This window comes from Salmo trutta, chromosome 34 (genome assembly GCF_901001165.1).
Source record: "Salmo trutta chromosome 34, fSalTru1.1, whole genome shotgun sequence".
Lineage (NCBI taxonomy): Eukaryota > Metazoa > Chordata > Actinopteri > Salmoniformes > Salmonidae > Salmo > Salmo trutta.
This window is the reverse complement of record NC_042990.1, coordinates 7,141,826-7,168,005: the sequence shown is the minus strand read 5'-3', so window position 1 is coordinate 7,168,005 and position 26,180 is coordinate 7,141,826. Positions and strand designations below refer to the sequence as shown.

Sequence of the window (26,180 nt, the reverse complement as noted above, 5' to 3'; positions counted from 1 at the left end):
GCTGCAGGGTTTCCCAAACTTGGTCCATGCCCTAGCACTACACAGCTGATTCAAATAACAAACTCATCATCAAGCTTTGATTATTTGAATCAGCTGTGTAGTGCTAAGGCAAAAAAAACAAAATGTGTGCACCCAGGTGGGGCCCCAGGACCGAGTTTTAGAAGACCTGCTCTATTGGACTATAGAGGCCCCCAGGAAAAACAGTTGGTAGCACAATTACAATTTCAAGCTGTCACGGTCATTTCAGTAAAGTAATACTTTGTTATGCCTCTCCATTGGACAGAAGATGCAGATAATTATAACCCACAAATTAAGATGATACATGTTGTCCTTGACTAATGCTAACTGGACTTTTCTGGAACATTTATGTAGGCTATTAAAAGGTATATCATGTCAATGAAGTTTATTACTTCAAATGAATGTAGACGCAAGCAATAGGACACTTGATTTGGTGCCAATTCATTTGACGGCAGTCCGTTGATACTGTATGATGTACAGATAGGCAAAGCTCTTGGCTTGAACAATGCTCCCATATGGTCGGAGTTACTGTCAATCATTGCTCGAGCTCTCCCTCATATGACCTGTATTTTCTTCCCGACTCTCTCTCTCTGCATACAGCAATGCGGTTGAGTTTGTGTTACGTGTGACATGGCCGAATCCTAACGCGTTATAGCGGAAACATCTAACTTGCGTTTCTACTATACTCAAGTGAATACAGGGTATTATTAAGTCCAGATTCAACTGTGAAACATCCAAGTCAAGTGTCCTACGCAGAAATTTGACTCGAACTACATTTTTTTTTTTTTTTGTACGAAAAAGTGCGTGGAGGAATAACAAAACGCAACACGTATCCGGTGGGATTCCGTTCTAGAGTAGAGAAACGCGAGGGCGCAAGGGGAGAGGGGGATAGTCACAAACAGAAGAGGAACGGGAGAGAAGGAGAAAGATTTTGTATGTTTTGCCGTATCTACACATTTTATTGAAGGAATAATGAGGAACATTTGGATAATTTTGACCCTCGGCATAACAGCCTTTCTCTCGGGGGAAAGGGTAAGTTTTAAAAGCGAACAATGTCGATTTGCTTGAGGGGGTAGCCGGGAAAGCGAACAACTTCGAGTCTTTGACCACTCCACTCTTTCTTGATTGTTGCATTGTAACGTTGGAGTACTAGGCGCATTTGTAAATGCAGCCTATTCTTGTCCTGAATTTCACACGTTGTAGCCTATCATATTATAACTTAAGAGCAATGTCAAATCAGTTTCGCGCAGAGGTATTTTTTGAACTGTAGTCAATATTATTTTAAATAGTTTTTCTTGGTCTGGGAACCATAACGTTACTGTACTTGCACGTCAAGTTTGTCGATGTTGACAATGTTCAGAGTTTGCTTTGAACATATACACATTCTTTTTAGAGTTTTAGTTTAATGTCAGTATTTTAATTTCGATGTACGTGGCAGGTTGCTGGTCAAAAATAGAGGAACCCTTTCTGGATGGAAATGTCAACGAGCTTAGTTTTACAAATCAGTGCTTATAAGCTATCTGTTATCAGTTGGTCTTTGGGGGTAATAAAACCCAGTCTGGTTCCATTTATGAGGCATTGTCTTTAACCTATGAATTGGCCATTAATTAAATCTTATTGTGAAATGCAAATAAACACTATTGCTGCATGTAGCCTATCTAAACTGCCTAGCCTATTCATAGCCATGGGAAGTAGGGGTGCAGATGGTTCTGCAGCACCCCCTGAAAGTAATATATATATATATATATATATATATGTACCAGTCAAAAGTTTGGATACAACTACTCATTGCAGGGTTTTTCTTTATTTTTTACTATTTTCTACATTGTAGAATAATAGTGAAGACATCAATACTATGAAATAACACATATGGAATCATGTAGTAACCAAAAATGTGTTAAACAAATCAAAATACATTTCATATTTGAGATTCTTCAAAGTACCCACCCTTTGCCTTGACAACAGCTTTGCACACTCTTGGCATTCTCTCAACCAGCTTCGCGAGGTAGTCAATTAATAGGTTGTAAAAGTTAATTTGTGAAATTTCTTTCCTTCTTAATGTGTTTGAGCCAATCAGTTGTTTTGTGACAAGGTAGGGGTGGTATACAGAAGCCCTATTTGGTAAAAGACCAAGTCCATATTATGGCAAGAACAGCTCAAATAAGCAAAGAGAAACAACAGTCCATCATTACTTTAAGACATGGACAGTCAACACAGAACATTTCAAGAACTTTGAACATTTCTTCAAGTTCAGTCCAAAAACCATCAAGCGCTATGATGATACTGGCTCTCATGAGGACTGCCACTGGAAAGGAAGACCCAGAGTTACCTCTGCTGCAGAGGATAAGTTCATTAGAGTTACCAGCCTCAGAAATTGCATCCCAAAGAAATGCTTCACAGAATTCAAGTAACTGACACACTTCAACATCAACTGTTCAGAGGAGACTGCGTGAATAAGGCATTGATGGTCAAATTGCTGCAAAGAAACCACTACTAAAGGTCACCAATAAAAAGAAGAGACTTGCTTGGGCCAAGAAACACGAGCAATGGACATTAGACTGGTGGAAATCTGTCCTTTGGTCTGATGAGTCCAAATTTGAGATATTTGGTTCCAACCGCCGTGTCTTTGTGAGACGCAGAATAGGTGAATGGATGATCTCCGCATGTGTGGTTCTCACCGTGAAGCATCGAGGAGGAGGTGTGATGGTGGTGGGGGGGGGGGGGTGCTTTGCTGGTGACACTGTCAGTGATTTATTTAGAATTCAGGGCACACAAGCATGGCTACCACAGCATTCTGCAGCCATACACCATCACATCTGGTTTGCGAGTGATGGTTGAGAGAATGCCAAGAGTGTGCAAAGCTGTCATCAAGGCAAAGGGTGGCTACTTTGAAGAATCTAAAATATGTTTAGATTTTTTTTTTACACTTTTTTGGTTACTACATGATTCCATATGTTATTTCATAGTTTGGAGCTCTTCACAATTTTTCTGCAATTTAGAAAACAGTGAAAGTAAAGAAAAATCTTTGAATGAGTAGCTGTGTCCAAACTTTTGACTGGTACTATATATATATATTATTATTTTTATTTATATTTTTTTGGTGTGGGGGGTAATTTTTTTATGAAGGTAATGGAAAAGTAGTGCACCTTTTCTGTCACTTTTAGAAAGCAGAGGGCAGAGAGAGTGAGATTTGCTTTGCCTGTCAGCTGTTTAGGCATTGCACCTATTGCTTTGAATTTTGTTTCGGCATTTGAACTTGGCCTTGTAAGCCTTGTTGTAATCTTATAGCCAGGGGTTGATTTAATTGGGAATTGGGAGGTGGGGAGCCCTCCTTTTTGGTGACCATTCGAAACCAAAAGCTGTTTTATTTCTATTATAATACAGACTGTGGTAGCTGTAAGCCTAATTGTTATTTTTATTTATTCTCCAAGTAGGCTAGTGCAATTTTGGTTTAATGTAGGCCTATTGGTATGAAAATAAACCACTGAACAATTTGCTTTTTAGAGCATTTCCCCAAAATACACGTCATGTTTATGGCATACAAAGACAATAACAATTGTAGGCTATACCACATTTGCATTGTCATGCATTGACAGAATGATAATTGAGATAACCTTAATGATTACCTAGTTGGGCTAACTTTTTAACTTCTTGCTGTAGGCCAACATCATCATCCTCCTCAACCTGCATCCCTACCTGTAGCCTACCTGCATCCCTACCTGTAGCCTACCTGCATCCCTACCTGTAGCCTACCTGCATCCCTACCTGTAGCCTGCCCGCATCCCTACCTGTAGCCTGCCCGCACCCTATCTGTAGCCTGCCTGCACCCTATCTGTAGCCTACCTGTTTCTGGTATAATAAACCTCTCACTATATCAGTCTTGCTTGTCCACCTTCCTGAATTAAAACATTTGATATTCTAACAGATCAATCTTCCTGGCAAATCATAAAATATTACAAAGTTATGTAGATATAGTGTGGATGTGGGGCTATTTTTTTGTATATAATGAGTACCCAGATGCTGTGTAGGCAACACAATATCAGACAGAGACAAGCTGGCCGGGTGAAACATTTCCAATGGCCGCCTCCACGTTGGCTACTAGGTTGCTACAAAATGTTTCAATATTCTCAGTGCAACCTCATTCATTCGCAGAATGTTTCCCTTACCTGGTGAATAATGCAGACAGGCATATACAAAAATGAGCTGGGTGCACACATAAGGAACAATTTTGGTGGGTAGCGCACGAAACAATGACACTGTCATTGTACACTGTATGCACCGTTCCACAATGGTGACTTCATATAGCCTATAGCAGGGGGTCTGCATTCTTTTTCATAGGAGTGGCAATTTACAATTGATCCTACAATTTCTAAAGATCTGCGTGCCAGTTATGGTTTTCATATAAGCATTGTAGGCTACTCAACTGTGCCCAGAAAATGACTAATTGCCCACAAACTGAATAGCCTAATTCTAGCTGCCTACTAGACAGAGACGCTGTTCATTCAGCAACACTCCACGGAGCTCCACTACGCCTGCCTGTACCGAGGCACTGTCGATTCAGCATTGCTGAATCACGGGTGCCTCCTTAACCTCTCTTGGGTATGTGGGACGTGACCATCCCACCTGCGGGACACACTATTCAACAGCCAGTGAAATAGCAGGGCGGAAAATTCAAAACCACCAAAATCTCATCATTCAAATTTCTCACACATACAAGTGTTATACACTATTTTATAGATAAGACTCTCGTTAATCCAACCACATTGTCCGATTTCAAAAAGGCTTTACGGCGAAAGCAAAACATTAGATTATGTTAGGACATCACCTTGACAAGAAAAACCACACAGCCATTTTCCTAGCAAGAAGAGGCGTCACAAAAACCAGAAAAACAGCTAAAATTAAGCACTAACCTTTGATCTTCATCAGATGGCACTCATAGGACTTCATGTTACACAATACATGTATGTTGTGCTCGATAAAGTTCATATTTATATCCAAAAACCCCATTTTACATTGGCCCGTAATGTTCAGAAATGTTTTTCCTTCAAAAACCTCCGGTGAATGAGCACATCAATTTATATAGAAATACTCATCATAAACGTTGATAAAACATTATTAAACTGTTATTCAAAGAATTATAGATAAACATCTCCTTAATGCATCCGCTGCGACAGATTTCAAAAAAGCTTCACGGGGAAAGCACACTTTGCAATAATCTGAGTACAGCGTTCAGACAACAACAGCAGGCAATACAGATACCCGCCATTTTGGAGTCATCTAAAATCATAAATAGCATTATAAATATTCACTTACCTTTGATGATCTTCATCAGAATGCACTCCCAGGAATCCTAGGTCCACAATAAATGTTGTTTTTGTTCGATAAAGTCCATAATTTATGTCCAAATACCTCCTTGTTATTTGCGCGTTCAGTAAGCTACTCCAAATGTAGGAAGCGCGGCGAAAATTTCACAACGAAAAGTAAAAAAAGTTAGATTTACGTTCGTAGAAACATGTCAAACGATGTATAGCATCAATCTTTAGGGCCTTTTTAACATAAAACTTCAATAATATTCCAACCGGACGATTCCAATGTCTCACGTGAACGCGCGCCAATGAAGTCATGTCCTTTCCTGAGTCAACAACTTCTAACTTCCTTTGTTCGCTCTCTGTTCACCATAGAAGCCTGGAACAACTTTCTAAAGACTGTTGACATCTAGTGGAAGCCTTAGGAAGTGCAAAATGAACCCTAAGTCACTGTATACTTTAAAGGCAATCACTTTAAAAAACTACAACCTCAGATTTCCCACTTCCTGGTTGGATTTTACAGTAAATGAGCTTCAACTGGTGGGTGTATTTCGACACACCCCACTTTGCCATACAATAGGCTAAGCTGAACTGCCCAATGCCCACCCCCAAAACTACTGACCCGTGGCTATGGACCTGTTCATAAACTAAACCAGGAAAGTAACCTAGCTATAGTCCTATCCATATGCTACGTTATGTTATGTTGCGTTGCTCAGCTCAGCTCAGTTTACTGCTTGGTTATCGGAGTCAGACATACAGTGCCTTGCGAAAGTATTCGGCCCCCTTGAACTTTTCGACCTTTTGCCACATTTCAGGCTTCAAACATAAAGATATAAAACTGTAATTTTTTGTGAAGAATCAACAACAAGTGGGACACAATTATGAAGTGGAACGAAATTTATTGGATATTTCAAACTTTTTTAACAAATAAAAAACTGAAAAATTGGCCGTGCAAAATTATTCAGCCCCTTTACTTTCAGTGCAGCAAACTCTCTCCAGAAGTTCAGTGAGGATCTCTGAATGATCCAATGTTGACCTAAATGACTAATGATGATAAATAGAATCCACCTGTGTGTAATCAAGTCTCCGTATAAATACACCTGCTCTGTGATAGTCTCAGAGGTCCGTTTAAAGCGCAGAGAGCATCATGAAGAACAAGGAACACACCAGGCAGGTCCGAGATACTGTTGTGGAGAAGTTTAAAGCCGGATTTGGATACAAAAAGATTTCCCAAGCTTTAAACATCCCAAGGAGCACTGTGCAAGCGATAATATTGAAATGGAAGGAGTATCAGACCACTGCAAATCTACGAAGACCCGGCCGTCCCTCTAAACTTTCAGCTCATACAAGGAGAAGACTGATCAGAGATGCAGCCAAGAGGCCCATGATCACTCTGGATGAACTGCAGAGATCTACAATGGAGGTGGGAGACTCTGTCCATAGGACAACAATCAGTCGTATACTGCACAAATCTGGCCTTTATGGAAGAGTGGCAAGAAGAAAGCCATTTCTTAAAGATATCCATAAAAAGTGTCGTTTAAAGTTTGCCACTAGCCACCTGGGAGACACACCAAACATGAGGAAGAAGGTGCTCTGGTCAGATGAAACCAAAATCTAACTTTTTGGCAACAATGCAAAACGTTATGTTTGGCGTAAAAGCAACACAGCTCATCACCCTGAACACACCATCCCCACTGTCAAACATTGTGGTGGCAGCATCATGGTTTGGGCCTGCTTTTCTTCAGCAGGGGCGGGGAAGATGGTTAAAATTGATGGGAAGATGGATGGAGCCAAATACAGGACCATTCTGGAAGAAAACCTGATGGAGTCTGCAAAAGACCTGAGACTGGGACGGAGATTTGTCTTCCAACAAGACAATGATCCAAAACATAAAGCAAAATCTACAATGGAATGGTTCACAAATAAACATATCCAGGTGTTAGAATGGCCAAGTCAAAGTCCAGACCTGAATCCAATCGAGAATCTGTGGAAAGAACTGAAAACTGCTGTTCACAAACGCTCTCCAACCAACCTCACTGAGCTCGAGCTGTTTTGCTAGGAGGAATGGGCAAAACTTTCAGTCTCTCGATGTGCAAAACTGATAGAGACATACCCCAAGCGACTTACAGCTGTAATCGCAGCAAAAGGTGGCGCTACAAAGTACTAACTTAAGGGGGCTGAATAATTTTGCATGCCCAATTTTTCCGTTTTTTATTTGTTAAAAAAGTTTGAAATATCCAATAAATTTCGTTCCACTTCATGATTGTGTCCCACTTGTTGTTGATTCTTCACAAAAAATTACAGTTTTATATCTTTATGTTTGAAGCCTGAAATGTGGCAAAAGGTCAAAGTTCAAGGGGGCCGAATACTTTCGCAAGGCACTGTAACTCCAGGCAACCCAACAAGATACTGTGATGTTTACGTTTACTTTAGTGAGGGCTAGATAAGTTGTTTGACGCATTTCCATTACAGGAGTTACCCCCAGTGTTCCCTAAAAGGCTCAGACGTTTCTGTTTCCATCTACACGGGCCTCACCCGAGTCGCCATGGCTCTGGTGGACCTGCTCTCACTTGGGGCCAAAGCCAGGCCACTGGTACTTTTCAGCTTTCATTTACATAACAATGGCTAATTGTGAACTTTAACACTTCAGAAAGCAACTGTTTGATTATGCAGAGGTTGATTCTGCTTTTCACAGGTCCTCACTGTCACCATCAGCTATGAAAACAATTTCCCTGGTATAAAGGTGTATACACTAGTGTAACACTGGTGTTAGTCGAAAAGCAGCATTATTGTCCAACCTATTAGAAATATGTATAGTATGCTTTAAATGATAAAGTCCAAACTTACTATTATGTGATTATGTTGTTTCTATATCATCATGTTTGGTCATTCAATTGGGGCACACTGTTTATCCCATACATTGGCTAAAATGCCAGCATGGATATCAGTGAGCATTTGTGTCTTTCATGTACTTGGTGCTGTAACTGAACTCTTATTCCAAGTGCCTGCTGTTTTCTCTGTGGCTTACAGACTTGTCACTTGGCTCCGCTTCTCTATGAATGGTTGTCCAATTAGCTGATTCAGACATCAGTGTTTTAATGAGTCATAGTTTTGCATGAGGTCACTCCCAGACTGCACGTTTTTTAAAAGATGAGCCTCAAAACCTGAAGCCCTTATGTCTGCTTGACTCAAGGTCTCACTCCCTTGGATATGATTGGGGAGAAGTCTCACTCCGTTGGATTTGATTGGGGAGAAGTCTCACTCTATTGGATATGATTGGGGAGAAGTCTCACTCCGTTGGATTTGATTGGGGAGAAGTCTCACTCCATTGGATATGATTGGGGGGAAGTCTCACTCCATTGGATATGATTGGGGAGAAGTCTCACGCCATTAGATATGATTGGGGAGAAGTCTCACGCCATTGGATATGATTGGGGAGAAGTCTCACGCCATTGGATATGATTGGGGAGAAGTCTCACGCCATTGGATATGATTGGGGAGAAGTCTCACTCCATTGGATATGATTGGGGAGAAGCTCAAAGCTTGCAAAAACACAAGTGGCCATGTTACTGTGCATTTTTGTTGTTTCAAAGAATGTTGTAGTCGGGCAATTGTGAAGAGAGCCTCCCAACCTGTCATTTTCTTTGACCCTTTGGGTTGCATGTAGCCTACCCAGTTATGATCCATGGTTGTGTGGGCATGACAACTACAGGCCCAACTGCTCACACTGTAATGAACACGAGGGGAGACAGAGAGCTGGTTTCAAGCGCAGGGCGCAGCAGGTGTTTATCGCAAAGGACCCCAGGAGGAGACATGTAGCTGAGTCCAGAGGCAGGCTGAAGGTCATACACAGGGGTCCAAAAGGGCAACAGTATAGGCAGGGAACAGGCTAGTAACGTAGTCCGGGAGATTAGGCAATAGGTAGATAACAGGAAATCTGATAGGCTAAAGTACAGGCAGTACAGGCAGGGAATAGGCAAAAGGCGTCGTTAGTTTTTGCCTGCCTCACTATCATACACGGGAGGAGTAAATTACGGGGAAAAACAGAGCTCCGAAAGACGTGTCACAAAACAAATAATAACTCAGTGATGGGGTGCAAAGAACTGAACTAAATAGTGTGTGATAACGACATACAGGTGTGTGAACAGGTGATTAGAATTCAGGTGATTGGGATCTGAAGAGTGAGCTGTGTTAAGGGGATCTAGGTGTTTGAGAGTGTGAGCTGGAAGCAGACGTTACACACACATTCATTTCTACAGAACCATGTATGGTTGACATGTACCCCCTCCTCCTCCCTCCCCTATCAATCTATCACTTCTCTCTATCTGTATTTCCCTTCTTGCAGTGAGGGGCGTAGATATCCGCCTCAATGAAACTCGTCACGTGGCATTGATTCTCAATGTTGGCACCCCTGTTGACATGGCAATCAAGTGGTTTGGCTGATAACCACCAGACAAATCTATGTGTTAATTAGAAGGTTGACGTTTATTGTCATGAATCTTGCCCTGGAGGTAGAACTTAGTGATTTCCGCTAGATGGGCCAGCTGGAAAGTCAAAATTGGCTATATGTGACCGACCGGCTTGCTACAGTCTTATGTAGTAAAATTTGAAATGGTATTTTGGATTAAACTAGAGACTCAGAGCTAGAAAATGGTATATCATACCTCACAGTTGAGGAACATTAGGTAAGTAATTCTGCTTTGAAAGTTGATTAACTTGTAACCCCACTTTTGAGAAAATGGCCCTTGAATGTTTTGGTACGCCTACTGGAGAGCTCTTTATCTACACCCATTCAGCATCGTTCACACCCTCTTAAGCCTTAGCCCCACACATCTCTTTAAGGATTGTGGCCATGTGCTAAACAGAATGAGTACAGTAGTGTACTAAACAACCAAAGATTTCAAGACTAAAGGCTGGTATATAGTACGTCTATTGACATGTCTCTAGACAGTTGTCACACTGACATCATGAACATTCAATTTTTTTATATTTAGTTTTTAAATTGACTTTTTACCCCTTTTTCTCCCCAATTTCGTGATATCCAATGGGTAGTTACAGTCTTGTTCCGTTGCTGCAACCGAAGGATGACCCTGCCAAGCTGCACTGCTCCTTGATACACTGTTCGCTTAACCCGGAAGCCAGCTGCACCAATGTGTCGGAGGAAACACCGTCCAACTGGCGACCATGTCAGCTTGCATGCACCCGGCCCGCCACAGGAGTTGCTAGAGCGCAATGGGACAAGGACATCTCGGCTGGCCAAACACTCGCATAACCCAGACGACGCTGGGCCAATTGTGTGCCGCCTCATGGGTCACCCAGTCGCGGACGGCTGTGACACGCCTTGAGCACTACGATGATGTGCCTTAGACCGCTGCGCCACTCGGGAGGCCCTTTGAACATTCTATTCTCGTCTCGTCCGACATCAAACTTGTTCTCATTATGAAAAAGTATCTACACAAGAAAATGAATTTAGTATATGTCAATGTAGCAAACCAGGCAACTAAAATAAACTTTCTAAACAATGTTTTGGTTCTTTTTTAGCTTGTTAACTAGCTAACGTTTAGTTAGCCGGCTAGCCAGTTCAAATAATGACCATATCATATAGCTGACAGCGTCTTATTACAGGAAAATAAACTCAGAGCTAGATTGTCATTTACAAGTTAAATAAGCTAATTACAGAAAATAGATTACGGTTATGAGTGTGACAATTAAAGCAATTTTAGAACTTGGACACTGTCTCGTTGGCCTAACGTTATAACCTAATTTGACTTTGATGCAGTTCATGTTGTTCTTCACATTTCCGTCTCTGGTAAAAACACACTATATCCAATAAAATCTATGTTTATTTGTCACATGCACAGGATACAGAAGGTGTAAAAGGTACAGTGAAATGGTTACTTGCATAGTGGCTAGCTAGCTAAACAGTTAACCAAAATCCCAACTCATAATGCATGAATCTGCAGGTAGCTAAATCTAACCAACTAGGTTCAAGCTATAACTAGCAATGCAAATGGCTCTGATATACAAATAATATTACTACACAGATCATACACATAACGTTAGCTGACGAGCCAGCCAGCTAATATTAGCTAGCTAGCTAACAGTACTCTTTAACTTGCAATGAAAACGACTTTCTGACAAATTGTAGTTAGCTAGACTCTCTTACCTGTATACATGGATGAACGCTTTTCCCTCTCTGTCACGGATGCCATAGTTGCCCTTAGTTTGAAGATGTAATCCGAAGACAGGTGTTTTATACAACATCCTTCTGTGTGTTCTCTTACGACTTCCTCCACATATTTGCAATCAAATGCCACAATTTTCTCCATCTCCTTAGCTATCATACTCTGCTTCCACCGGACATTCCGCTGATTTCAAAACTCGGTCCTCCAGAAAGTGGAGAGCATTAGTAACACTTTTGCAGTTCTTCGTGATATCTTTCAGAAAAGCTGCATTAGAAAGGATTACCTACACATACTGAGCAGCTCATGTTATAGACAGAAGCGTGCTACATGGCAGACCAATCCGAACTCATCTCTCGGCATGTCCAGCCCATCAATTATCTCAGCCAATCATGGTTAGCGGGAAGGTTCCTGTATTTTTCCATCGCTAAACCAACTAGGCTCATAATTTGACAATTGTGTTCGTATTTACAAATGGCATACACGTTTGTTATTAAAGCACATAAAAGTTCACATGTTCCAGAAGGCATTTCTTCCAAAAAACGTATTTAGATAAACTATTTACGTTCAAATTGCTCTCCTGTGAAGTAGTGACACACGACATACACCTAGTTTCTTGAAACGAGTCACATGTAAAAATTCATAAAAACCAAAATGAGTTTTTTGGTCTAAATTTAAGGTTAGTGTTAGGCATTAGGGTTAGCAGTGTGGTTAAGGTTTAGGGTTAGGTTTCAAATAAGGTTTTATGACTTCGTGACTGTGCCAGCTAGTGGCCACTCTGCAGAGCTGCCTCCAGGGCGAGATTCCCTTCCCACCACCCTTTTCAGTGTATTGCGCACTACTTTTTAGTTACACTGAAAGGTATGATCCAACAATCGATTGCATGCTATTGTCTCATGTTGATGTTTTGAAAGCTATTTAGACTCAGGGCTTTATTCAATCCATATCGCGGATGTTCAGCATGGCAGCGTGATAGAAATTTAAAGGCAACGTTCCCGCGTTAGCGGTAAACGCTGCATGTGTCGGCTCAATCAGAAATTACCTTTTACATTTCTATCTTGCGATCTGTAACGCGTCAGCGATACAGATGAAGTAGAGCCCTTACTGTCATGCAATGCACTAGATGCACGTCAGTGTCTGAAGCAGGACCTCAAAGGAATAACTCCGAAATGGCCTTGGCCATGGAATCTTGGGACACTCAAGGACAATGAGTGGGGAACCACTGAAATTCCATTCTATACACTTAGAGGGACTTTGTATCTAACAAAATAGGTGGTTTGTTTACAAACTGTATATCATGAAGCATTACACATCTATAAGCACACCATAAATGCATGAATACTTACATTAAGTTGTAATAATGCTATGTAGCTGTAAAGAAATGTCTATGATGTACTTTTGAATGTTTATTGTATGCTTTATTATCCCGGGCCCTTAAATAACACTGGCACGAAATCAAGGGGTTCAGGGGAGATGTATCCATGGATAGAACTACACAGCACATCAGAGCTTCATTTGTTGGCCGTTTGTTTTTTGTTCACCGATTAAGTAATGTTGTGCCCGAGTAGCACAAGCTGCTACCTGACCGCTGGATCACCCCACACCCCTGACAGCTCATCACCTGAGGCTCTTTGGCTCCGGCATAAAGAAGACAGTAACAACATCAATACACAAACTGCATTCGCTAGCAGGCCCAGAGCCACAGATGCCAGGCCTTTTTTATTTCCTAGTTATACAATTTCCGAACAACTTTATCGATATTCCTGTAAATTCTTGCGACTTTTTTTGTTGTTGAATATTTTGACCGGAATATTTGTACACCCTTTGTGCAATTTTAGAACCAGGCTCTTTTAAGGTGTGTAGAAGAGGGCTTTTATCCATCCTTCTTTTATACAAGTAAGCTAAGAAGTGCATCATCTCTAATTTAAGGCATGATAAATAAATAAATAAAATGTGTGGACAAAATATTCACTTTCCTTAGCCTCCCATCCTATCTGGAACATTCTAGTCTTTATCTGGGAGAAGCCTTTTAGGTACATACAGCCACATAGAAACCAAAGCTAAGTTTGTGGACTGTGTTTAAATTAACCTACCACACATCAAATCAACCTTTATTGGTCACGTACACAGTTTAGCAGATGTTATAGCGGGTGCAGCTAAATGCTTATGTTTCTAGCTCCTAACAATGCAGTAAAATGTCAACAAGTACACAAATAATAATAATAATATATATATTTTTTTACAATACATTTTGAAATGTCGTAACAAATTTTATTCACCTACATAGCACTAACAGTAATACTAATGCAATCGTTACATATATACACCATATCAATTTACACAATATATACTAAGAATGATATGTACAGCAGTAGATACAGTATTTTCGAAGAATCCAGGAAATAAATCAATATGTGGTGTGTATATGCAGTGTAACTAAAATGCAATATACTGTAGTAATAAAAGAATGAACTATGTTGAGAATACAGTATTTAAATACACATTACAAAACCCCATGGCAAAATGGATAGAATTGCAGGAATTTAGCTTCCAGACCAGAGCCTGGGATATAAATATATATGTATTTGAATGGTGTGTATGGACTGTATGTGAATAGAAAAGGTGTGTTCAGCAGTGGTTATATAAGATGAGCCATGACTAGAATACACGATATACATGTGAAGTGGGTAAAAAAGTACGTCAACATTATTAAAGTGACCAGTGGGAATAGTCATGTCTTGCTGTGTGCAGAATCTACTTCAAGCCCCTTCCGGGGGTGTATTCATTTGCTCCCTATCTGACAAACATTATGTAATCTCTAATGGATTCTACAGGCCGAGGCTCCTTGGGCCTCCGAAGGAAGGCGTCCATCCCTCGTGCTCTTGTTTCGTCATCAGCCACGCAGCCCTGATTTGTAGACGCAACCCCGAAGCTAAGATTCTGCTTGTCGTTACCGCTGTGTCTTGAGTTGCCCTGAGAACAGTTGCATGAATAGCCCCTTTAAGACAGCTGAAAAGAATGAAGGCAAAAGTAGTTTTTTTTAAAGAACAGAGCGATGCAGCAACACACTCTGCTTTGTGGACACTCAAGAAGCGAGTTTTTGTGTCGGCGTCGCGAACATCTGCAGGACGTATGTGTGTTTGTTTGAAAGGAACAGCTTCTCCCCCTCACGCCTCTCGACTGGTTGGAAGGGATTCTTTCATGAGGCTGAGGTTGTGTGTGTTTCCAAAAGACAGTCAGTCCAGCCTTCTAGGAATGGGGGAAATACATTGGGGAGAGGCAGCACATGGATAGTGGTTTGACTTTGGCCCCTTCCACCATGCATGGGGCAGGGGCAGTAAGGAGCCATCTTTCTTAACATTGGATGTCAAGTTTTTGTTGAAAACAGTAACTCACAGCAGCTTTTGTTTATAAATCGTTCTCTCTCCGCTCTGTCTTGATTAGCATAGCAAATGGAAAGTTCCTTCATTGTGGTGGAGGTTCTGTGGTTGTGACGAAGAGAAGAGGGAAAACCCTTTGTTTTCTTTGCTTTCTTCATTTACTACCCTGCATGCAGCCTGGTTACACTTTTTCAAGGAAGAGAAAAGTGTGAATTTGGTTTCCCTTTTGGCAAACAAATCTCCCTATGTCTGGTGCTGGGAACGTGTGAGTCCGTCTTATTTGGCGGGGGGGGGGGGGGGGGGGGGTGTGATGGCAGACCCATGTGCCGAGCAGGATGGCACTGGATTGGGCTAGTTAGGACAGTAATGAGAGTTAAGTGTTTGGCTTGAGCACAGCATCACAGATCTGCCTGATACTATCCCCAAGAAATCTGGGTTGGCAAGAGAAATAACGACTGTATTGTGTCAAAAAGCAATTTATGCTTTCCCTCATTGAAATGAAAAATATATGATCCAACAATCGATTGCATGCTATTGTCTCATGTTGATGTTTTGAAAGCTATTTAGACTCAGGGCTTTATTCAATCCATATCGCGGATGTTCAGCATGGCAGCGTGATAGACATTTAAAGGCAACGTTCCCGCGTTATCGGTAAACGCTGCATGTGTCGGCTCAATCAGAAATTACCTTTTACATTTCTATCTTGCGATCTGTAACGCTTCAGTGATCTGGGCCTCCTTTCACACTCAAATCATATTTTAGGTGCCATGGAATTACTCTCAAGTGACTTCAGTCAAAACTGAAACTTTGAACAACACTCTCCAACTCCTTGCTCAGACTTGGGCACACGCACGCCACACCAAACGTTACAGAAATCTTCTTGGCTCACAGTTCCATAGTTTGTGGTCAAGCTTGTCTGCTGTTGTATATCTGCTGCCTGCTAAATCAAATGTTGGTTGGAGGACTCTCCTTGTCCCTTTTGGCCCTGTCCTGCTGTATAGACAAGGATCTGAGTGGGAATGTGCTCCGTCTGTGGGGTGTTATCCAAAGGATGGGGGATATATGAAGGCATGACGTCAGTTTCACTTTTTCCATCTCGCTCCCAAGATTGCTCTGGAAAATGACACGGTGCATTTAACACATCTGTGCTCACTCATATTTACGAGCCCGTTTTATCAGTTCTAAAAAGCTCCTAATTGAAACCTGTACTGTGCTCCACCAAGCAGAAGAATGTATTTTAATGTCTGGTGTTTCCATTATTTTCCATGGCTTGATTCCATGCAACACTGAATCAGCTGCCGGGTGTAAGTCGTGCACTCTAATCAGGGTGTGTTAGGGACCACAAATTATACCTTATAATCTCCTAATGTTTTCATGAGTATTCTCCCAGATTCCAAAGGCATTTGAGGAACTTCCATAATGAAATGGACAGAAATTTGTTAGGGGCTTTCAAAATAACACCTCTCATTAGAATGCTGTGGTCATGTGTAAACCTTTCTCTTTTATTCAATGGTACTGCATTTAAAGTCCCTGATGGCGCACTCATGAATATTCAGCAGAGTAGGGGTTGTCATAGGAACAGTTTTATAAAAACAGGAAGTACTTTAGTTCTCTGTCTAGTTACACCGTACCGTAGGGAAATGCTTTTCAAACCTATAATTGCTCTCTAAGGCACAGCAATTTTTTTTTACTATTTTCCTCTCCTTCTAGCATGTAGGAAAATTGCCTCCAATTCAGATTCGGTTCAGTTGTACAAAGACATTTTCACCTTTTGTGTTTTGTAAAATAGCTACATCCTTAATCCTAGACGTTTTTAGAATACAGCTTCCTGCGTCTTCTAATTTGGATCCAGAAGACAACCATGATGTCATGATTGAAAGACTCTTTCAAAATATTCTGTAGTTTGGTTCTCCAGGGCAGCGGTGGCAGGCACACTGTCCAAAGCCCTAAACCCTGGCTACATCATCAAACAAAGACAGACAATGCGTCATCCAGCAAAGGGCAAAACAACAGTAATCAATGGAATGGGACAAACATAGTACAGGTCAAATGTAAAGCCCGGCTAGATGAGACAGAAAGAGATTCGGTGGATCTTTAATTACCGCAGGTCAAAATGGACCTCAACCAAGTCTTTGACGTGCTCAGACGCATTAATGCACCGGTCCTGCGAGCCCGTTAATCTTTACTAATGCATTCTGTTAACACCCATCTATGTGCTAAACACTAACTGTAAACCTGGCGCAGCCAGATAGCCATGCCCAGTGTCCCGTAGCGCTCCCATAACAGAGAGAAAGAACAAGGGCACTCTCATTCAACAGGGGAGGAGGCTTTAGGGAACCGTGTCAGATGGAATCCATTTTGATTTGAAATGCAAATGCCACTGACACGCCCATTTCTCGCTGTCCTTTTGAGGGCGACTGCACGGTCCTAATGGGAGGAACATTTCAAGGAAAGCCTCCAAACAAACAAGAGTCTAACGGGTGGCGTTCCACAGTCAGGTGAATTTTGGCCCCCCGTGACGTCATGGGAAAGTGCATTTCCAAATCTGTCACCTTTTGATAGTGTGTGTATATCATATCTCTGATATTATCGGCTCCCTGTTTTTTTTCCCCCCATCCCTGATTTCGGAGAGACTGGGCCAAGGTCATTGCTATTTGAATCGGGGCATTTTCATGCTATGCTTACATTTGTTAGCCTGGCGTAACGGAGGAGGGAGGCTTGATGACTTTGATGATGATCATTTGTTTAATCATGTGATTCAGTGGCTGGCTGGAATGAGGGCCGACTGCCCTGACTCCAGACCCAGGATGTCCTGTAGAGACAGTGAAGCCTCATGGCTGTCTCCAATAATTCCTCCTCAGTGCCAAGGCTTGGTAAAATACCAGACCTGACCTACCATACCAACCAGTGCCTGGACTTTGATATTAGGTACAAAGTTTTCAGAACCTCTTCAAAATGTTCCACGGGTTCGTGGCATCTTCTGAAGCGTTGTGTTCCCCTTTTTGTGTGGCTTCACATCACTATGTTTGACTTATTGACCACATAAGGCATCTTGACAGGTTTTGTTGGGGTCTAGGCTAGACATCTGTACTTGTGTGGGGTATAGTAGCATCTCCCCTTTTAGCTGCTCTCCAGCTTTAAGGCGCTATACGTCTCTTCTGTTCCTGCTTAGAGGTCCGGCCTTCAAAGTGTTCCCGGGTACCAGCTACTGAGACCTATTCAAAGGCTCTAAAGTTGTGTCTTGAAGTTTCCGGTAACCAATGAAAACACTGGCTAGGTGCTCGGTGTGTCTATGGGACCAATCAGAATGCTTCTTCTACTTGATCCTAAGCATCTTCTACCCATCCATATGGAGACAGTAAGACAGATGGTGGAGCACAGGATGGCCTTGTGTTGTTTCAGGAACTCAGGGAAAGCTAGACGGCAGATTTCATAACTGCACATTCTTCAGGAACTACAGCATAGGGATAGAATTGGGCTGCGTAGCGAGTGTAAGATTTGGCAGATACGTTAAAGCTGTTTTTAGCTGCACAGTTTTGTCAGCGATCACAATCGCTGGTCCCTGACGGAGAACAAAACGGTACATTTAGGAGGTTCTGGCCGTGTGTGTGCACGTGCATGTGTGTTCGCGCCTCTCGGCCGAAAGTGTGTCTTCTGTGTTGATAAAGTTGGCTTCTCCAAGGGTCCAGAGGGGTGAAGATGCTCCTTCTGCCACACAATCTTTAATGATGGAGAAAGCAGCCAAGACGTGGTACTGGTAAAGGACCTATTTCTGTTTCCACAGAATGGAATATGAATTGCCTCCTCTTTCTCAAATATGAGCTCAGGGCTAGAGCGCTGCTTTGAACAGTCAGACAAAAGCTCCATAGAAACCAAGCAAACCCGCTTTTTGTAAAAGCCCTGATATTTATATTCAGGAGGGTAGCTTATATGCCTATGGGTTTTGTGACTTCATAACTTTATTGCGTGGAATACAAAAAACAGAGACCGGAAAATCCTGTTCTGTTACAGCTGTTTTACAAAAAGTTGTCTACATAATGTGCTGGAGATGATATTGTCCAGAACCGTGTGAGTTGTTTACCCTTGCTTTGTGAGCTAATTGTGGCTACATTGTTTTTCTGTTAATTAGCTAGGAATGCAATCCCAGCAGCTGGCATGCATAAAACATGGAGGGGGATTTTTTTTCTCCCTTTTTGTTGTGGAGAGGTTTGTTTCAACAAACATGGAAACCAAATCGGACGGAGCGGTGGTATTCTGTCAAGCGTCACACACACACACACACACACACACACACACACACACACACACACACTCAAATGGCTTCCTCTCTGTAGAGTAGTGTTTGATCTCTTCCTGTGTACGAGGCCTGAATCGCTCCCCGAACGCCCGGCTACAACAGCTAATCTTCAGCATATGCCACTTCCTAAACTGATAATCCACCCAGTAATTGTGTGACTGTGTGAAAGGTTAGTATGTACTGTAAGTGTGTCCCCCTGCACCTTCTTGTTACCAAAACAGGAAGAGGCTACATATTTAAAGCTGTGGCATCATTCAGAGCAGCTTTGTTCTATGAGAATCTGAGGTTAAGGTCAATGTTTCAATATGTCTTCATGATGCACTGTTGAATAGTCTGTGACTGTGCAAACCTATAAGGTAACTAGCCCAGCTCCCAGGGCCTTGTCTCATTAATTGGCTATTAGATGACTCTTGCCTTCCCACTCTTCATATGTTGCCACTTGACTTGAGCATGCCTTTAGGGCTGTTGTTGTTTCCATCTTACCTCCGTAGTGCGGTCAGTGTACGTAGCTTGCGGTGAGGGCTAAGTGCCTCAGTGTGAAACTTTAGATCTGTCTCTGAATCAGTGTTTGAATGTAGCGATGGGGCATGGCTACCCCGACCCCCAAAAAACAGCTAACCCCCCTGGTCCTGGATCACAGTCCCTGCAGGTTGTGCTGAGACCCGGGTTGGTGCTCCAGTCATTTTTTTACATTTTGTGCTAGCGTTGGTTTTGTGCTCTGCTGGATTAGCCCTGGATAATGGGATCAGGGATCACCACCTGCTTCTCTCTTCCTCCCCCTGCCGGTACTGACTGTGCCGCTCCCTTCATCAACCTCTCAACATTCATTTTCCTCTTCATAGTCAGCATCATAGTCAGCATCGTCATGCCCTCAGGTACACTAACAGATAAACAGGTCCACACTGCTCTCAGAGGAACTAGTCATCACTGCTATGGCAACTCTATCTCCACTACCTCTCTCCCTCGTCGTTCTATCTTTCATCTTGGCCAATCTCTCTCTTTTTCCCCCTCCCTATCTCTCACGGCCCACCCTCTTCCTACTGTCGTCCCCCCCAGAGTGTAGTGCCCTCCTGACTCCCGTGAACACAAATCCTCTTAAGGGAAGGGTTGGATGGGAATTCAATTGCTGCACTGTGAAGATTGAAGCAGATCAGCCACTGAAGCGGTGAAATCACCCCCCATACACATGGCCCATATCTATCCAGATAAGGGCCCATTTGCAGCAGTGGGGCAGTGAGAGATGGACTGAGCTTTGGAGGAATTTGGCAGGTCATAATTTCTTCTGCACAAATAGATAAGTGGGTGGGGAAAAGGCCATATGTATAAATGAGCTTGAGTGTGGGTGAAAGAGCATGAACTTTTTCGCATCCCACCGGTCCGTTCTTAAGTTTTCTTGCTGTAAATGAAAGGAATAAGATTGGAAGTGACAGCAAACTCTAAATACTATGACCTAACACATTTGGAAAATAATCTTGTTACGACAACTCAACTTGCCTGTCCATGCCTGTAAAATTGGATAAGTTATCAAATAAAAAGACAACAAATCCTCAAAAGTCACATTGCGCCTTGGCTACGAAGAGACAACGAAAGCTCCCCCCCAACGAGCCACTTTTCTGCTCTATGTTGTGAGAAAGACAACATGACATTGTGGTCAGGTCACCTTTGACCCCCCCACTCCTAGGAGCTCTTTCATGTCACAGCCCTTCCTGGCTGCATGGGGTTAATGAGCTGGCTCTGAAAAACTCATGCGTTTCCTGTTAAGAAAAGGGTTAAAAGCCTGGACGGAAGCCGGACAAAGGCACACACAGCAACTTTTTTGACCACTCTGGCCGAGGCTTAGAATCTGGATTAAATTAAACTTTGAACCAGCAGCTAATTTATCCATCACGCCCCCCTCCCTGGATGCCATAGCTCTTTTAGGGGCCCGGGGAACCAAACACAAAGGCTTTGAGCGATGCTGATTGAAGCCATGCCTTTATCCTGACACACTGAAGGGGATAGCAGACTGTTTGAAGTGTGAATGAGAAGTGCCTTGTGACACAATGGCAACAGTGGCATGGATCAGAGGTATTGCTAGTTAGCATAGTGGTTTAGTATAGCTGGCTTAGGCAGAAGCACATGGGTCGAGGTGACTGGTGACTTCTTTGGTTGCTTTTTTGCCTGAAATTCTTTCCAAGCATGCCATTGTTGAAAAGCTCAGAACGGGGATACAGCCCCGCAATACAAATAGGTCAGCCTTGAGAAGGTATTAGATTAATCTACAGTTTTAAATGTTTTGTATACCTTTTGGAGTGGGAGAGGCAATGAAAGTAAATGTAAAAATCTGTATAATGCTACTGTGTGGGCAGTATGGGGGGGAAAAAAACATGAAAATACATATTGTACAATTAATTTCTCACGCACATGCCCATGCTTTGTTCACAAAGTGCAGTCAGCAGTGCAGAACATGGGTCCGGGTGATACCATATGGTCCTCTTGAGTGCTTATATATGCTGTAGCAGAGAGATTACCCCCCCCCTTCCCAATTTACTCATCCAGGGGTAGCTAGCTAGCAGCACCTGTGTTTGTAGAGGAATGGTGGATATGGCAGACAGGCTGTGACCTGAAAGGGTGCATTCATCTCCTGCTGTTGAGCCCTGCAGAGCACCAACACCCTGACAAATAGAGGGGTCAGAGGGGGGTCGGGGGGGGGAGCATGTTTCCCTGTGTCTGTGTACATGTGAGAACACATGCCGCTTCAGTTGTTTGTGCCTCTCTGCATGCTTGGAGGTTTGTGTGTGCCAAGGCAGTGTACTGTAAAGGTCTGCCGGGCAGCTTCCCCCGTGACCCAGGTGTTTGTTGCTGTTTTACGTAACTTGGTTTCATTGCGAAAACCTTGAATCGACTCCTTGGAATATGAAACTGAATACTGTTAGGAGGATTTGGTTCAGTCATTGTCGATGTCAAAGTCAAATTATACATTGCTCTACTTACTGCATTGTTTGAATAATCGGGAATGCATCTTTGGTGAAAAGTATCCATCCTCCTTCATTCCCTCCCTCTGGCTCGTATTAAGATATAAGGAAAAAGCCAAGGCCTGTTTTATCTCTCCAAGACGAGGACTTGGCAGATCCTCTCAGCATTCCTCCTCCTCCGATAGCTTTTCATCAGGCAGGAATGCCTTTCAGTCACTGACAGCTCCCGGGCGGAACGGTACGAATCTGGAGCACACGCTGTAAGCAAGCCCTGTGTTCAGGAAGAACCCAATCGTACCCAAGTGTTACATATCAAACCAAAGAGATGAGCGATTTGAACAGAACCCAAGGCCTGTTTCCTGCTATATCCATCCTGCATACTCTCCCTAATGTGCGCAGGCCCCATCGAGAATAGTCAAGCATACCTGCCAACCTGGGAGAAAAAGTATTCATTTTCTTTTTCTTTAAAAAGCAGGCCTCTCTTCCACCTGTAGGCTAAAAATCTTAGTAAGAGATTATTAATGTGCTGCAGGTGAAGTCAGAAAGGTGGAATCTACCTCTGAGACCATAAGGACATTTCAACATTTCCCCCCACACGGCCACCAGGGATTTCACTACAGGAATGGAAATCCGCTCTGTGTTATATTAAGATCAATGAGTCACGGTAGAGTTACTCGGACTTGGAGAATAAGCTCTTGGGAAAGTGTTAATTTTCTTCAGCGTGATTGTATGGAGCCGACCGCGGGGCAGGCCTGCTCATTTTCCCCGTGACTGAAATGGCCTCATCTTGCTTTAGTGTGCCTCTAGCCAGAAGTGCTTCAGTAGAGGTTACCGTGTGAGACAGTTTTGGTCCGGCTATTAATTAAAGGTGAAACTGATGACGGCGTTGGAATTGTGTGTGTGTGCGTGCGTGCGTGCGTGTGTGCGTGTCTGTGTGTGTGTGTTGGCTGCAGTAATTGCTCTTACCTGAGGCTTTCAAATAATGCCCCCTCGTCTGCTTTCTCTTTTGTGCTCTCTCCTTTTTTAACGCTCTCTCACTTTCCCCCTCCCCTCATCAACCTCTCTTTAGGTGATATGAGCCATGATGAATAAGGCTGGAGGAGTAATTCAGTGCCTATAACCTGAATAGATGACATTTTGTTAACCGCTCTTCCACTATCATCCTCATAGTAATTTCGCTGGAGACGTTTGAGGACCAACAGTCATTGCCTTAATTTTCTCAAAGGGCTTTGCATGAATATGTGACCTTGGAAAGGATGTTGCTGAAAATGTGTTATTTTCCGGTGAACTGGAATGCGAAAGGAAGGTCTGTTTCAAACCTTTCGTAAAAAGTTTCTTTGTGATGAAGTGCGTGTTGCCGAGTTAGTCAGGGATGTGTGAAATGAACGCTAAGCGGGTACAAAGGCAGGGCGAAAGAACAGCGTCTCCAACGACATTCAGACAAGTCAGAACCGGTCAAAATGGTGAATTTGCGAACACGGCGTGGTACTTTTCCACTTCAGACGATATCAATTAGGGGGTCAGTGGTTTACTGAGGGTCGAAACTTTTCTAAGCCCCTTCCCCTCTCCCCACTCGTGTTAAACAAGCAACATCCTCCTCTCACAGATCTGCCCTCTGAAGAGACCTACCGTTCATGTTTACACGGGCACCATTTTGACTGGCCCAGTGTTATTTGTGTGGATAGTGGACTTGACATATGGTAGTCAAGTAAGAACGTTGCTCCTGGATGTGGGAATTCTAGATTACTGATGCTTCTGAACACAATTGTTTTTTTGTTATAGCTAGAGGTTTTAGGGTTATAGAACATTAGACCTGTTTTTATACAGGCCTAAGCACTTAAAACCACCCTGTGCTTGTTTCTGTTCAGCCTTGCCTCTGTTACAGCTTCCTATTTCCACTGTGACTTGAGGGAAGAAACCTGCCGTGCTGCGGCAAATCTTTCAGTTTCCCTCCTCACAAAAATGACTCGCAGGTGAAGCCCATTTCCCAGCATATTGGGTTTCCGAGCTGACAAAGAATCTAGGGTTTCCTGTGCGTATCAAAAGATGTTTAACGGGGCTGAGGAATTTCCCAATTCCCAACCCGGGGGCAGGCAGTATTCCAAATGGTAGACTTGGGATTCCAGAGAGGGCTGTGTGCAGAAAGAACTCTGTCACTTTCTCCCGGCTTAGATGCAATAGAGCTGAGGTATTCACTAAAAACGTTACATGTTGAAACCACGTGAGCCGCATTTGCTTCTTATTGTTTCACTCAAGGTTTACATTAACTTTACATTAGGCTCATCAGGTGCCTCAGCGAATGAGTCAAGCAGACAGGCTTTAATTGGTATGCGAGTAAAATATTGAGTTTTTCTGAGATGAAGTTAATTAGCCATAATGTGTCGCAGCGCGTGTGAGCGTTCACACACATTGACACACCGATACCACAGCGAAATTGGCACGTATGTCGCACGTTATGTTATATTGCAACATTGCAAAATGATTGTGTCTCGTGAATCGTGTTATGGCTTGTTATGATTTATGGAATACACATTTCTTATTATTTTATCTTGCTGGACTGCGTAAATAGGATTGTGCAGGCAGGTAGGTTTACTCTGTTGTCCCACGGCCAGGCTATCAGTAGCGTGTGTTTTCGTTGGAAACCTTGAAATTGACTTTCTTCCTCTCAGGATGTTGTCTCTTATTGGGCATCTGTAGGAAAAACATTGGATTTTTTGGCACAGGCGCAAAAGAAAAGTATTTTGACAAAATACTTTTCTTTTGCACAGTCTGTACTATCAGGTTCTTTTTGATTCTTGCCTCGTGTTATATTTATGCAGTCTGAGGTAGATTAATCGTCAGTGTATGTGAGGACGGAGTTAGTCAAGCTCTCTGTTCTCTTTTGTGAGACATTATTGCGAAAACTCCTGTGCCTGGTCTTATTTTGGTCAAACTGTAACAAAGGTTCCCCAGCCAGCTTATGCAGCTTGTGTTTGTTCACATATGGATGTAGTTTAAGGTAGTTTGAGCTGCTTGACTGGACTTTGACACGTTGTTTGTTTGGAGAACTAAAGCAAAGCTTATGCTGAATATTTTTTTTATGCCCCCCCCCATGTCAGAACTTGACGGCCTTTTGGGGGGTATAGAATGTCCTTGCATTGTGGAGAACTAAAGAAACTGATCTGTCAAACGGTTCTCAAAGTACTGAGCATATTTACCCAGCAGTAAGTGGTGAGCTGATCCAGTTCCATAGAGCAGCAAGATCTGCTGGTTTTAATTCGAGCACAGTCCCAGACAGTTTACTCAATCTTTATGAGGACATAAAGATCAGCTAATGCACCCGCCATTCATTTGATGATGGAGTCCCAACTGCTACCGCGAAATGAAAAGGTAACAAATCCACCTATAAACTCTCCACGTCAACCCAAGTGTGGCACTGCTTTGAAACAGGAAGGAGCCATTGCATCTAGATTACTTCCTGAACTTTCCAAAGGAGCACTTCAGCTGGGTTCATTTCAGTGTTCATCATTCAGTTCATTACGAGTGGTGACAGTTTTGGAATCGCAGATCAACCGCCGATCAATTGTTCAAAAGCTAGTCATAGATATACTGTCAACACTCGTCTTTGTAGCTCTTCTTAACTGTGTCTTTGTATTCCAATTAGGATTATAAAGGCTTTATATACTTTTTTTAAAAATCAATCATTAACCAGAAAGCCCTATTGTGGATGCATTATTTATGCTGTTATGCGTGATGAAAAAGAACATGTGGCAAAGTGAGCTACTAGCAACAGAGCCAGATGAACAGATTCTGTTTCCTGGATTTTGTGGTAAATGTCAACACACACACACACACACACACACACACACCAAGCTACAAAGCTGTCCCCCGCACTCCGGGAATAGCTCCAGGGCACACAGTCTGGTTTTAGGGAGAGTTTGATTTGTGTCAACTTCCTGCAGTAACAGCCCCTCCCCTCCAGTGTCTCAAAGACCATCAATTTGTTTCTTATTATGATCCCAGGAGGGAAATAAAAGTCGAAGGTTCTGAAGAGCGCGGAGAGA

At 42.7% G+C, this 26,180-nt stretch overlaps 1 protein-coding gene across 1 annotated transcript in view; it reads left to right on the top strand.

The window, feature by feature from the left end:
- The first annotated feature begins 598 nt into the window (after positions 1-598).
- LOC115173424 (syndecan-2-A) overlaps positions 599-26,180 on the top strand; it is a 36,385-nt gene continuing 10,803 nt past the window's right edge. Inside the window, exon 1 of the mRNA XM_029731476.1 lies at positions 599-1,050. Within this exon, the coding sequence (XP_029587336.1) occupies positions 991-1,050 (60 nt within the window). The 5' untranslated portion in view covers positions 599-990. The remainder of the gene's footprint in view (positions 1,051-26,180) is intronic.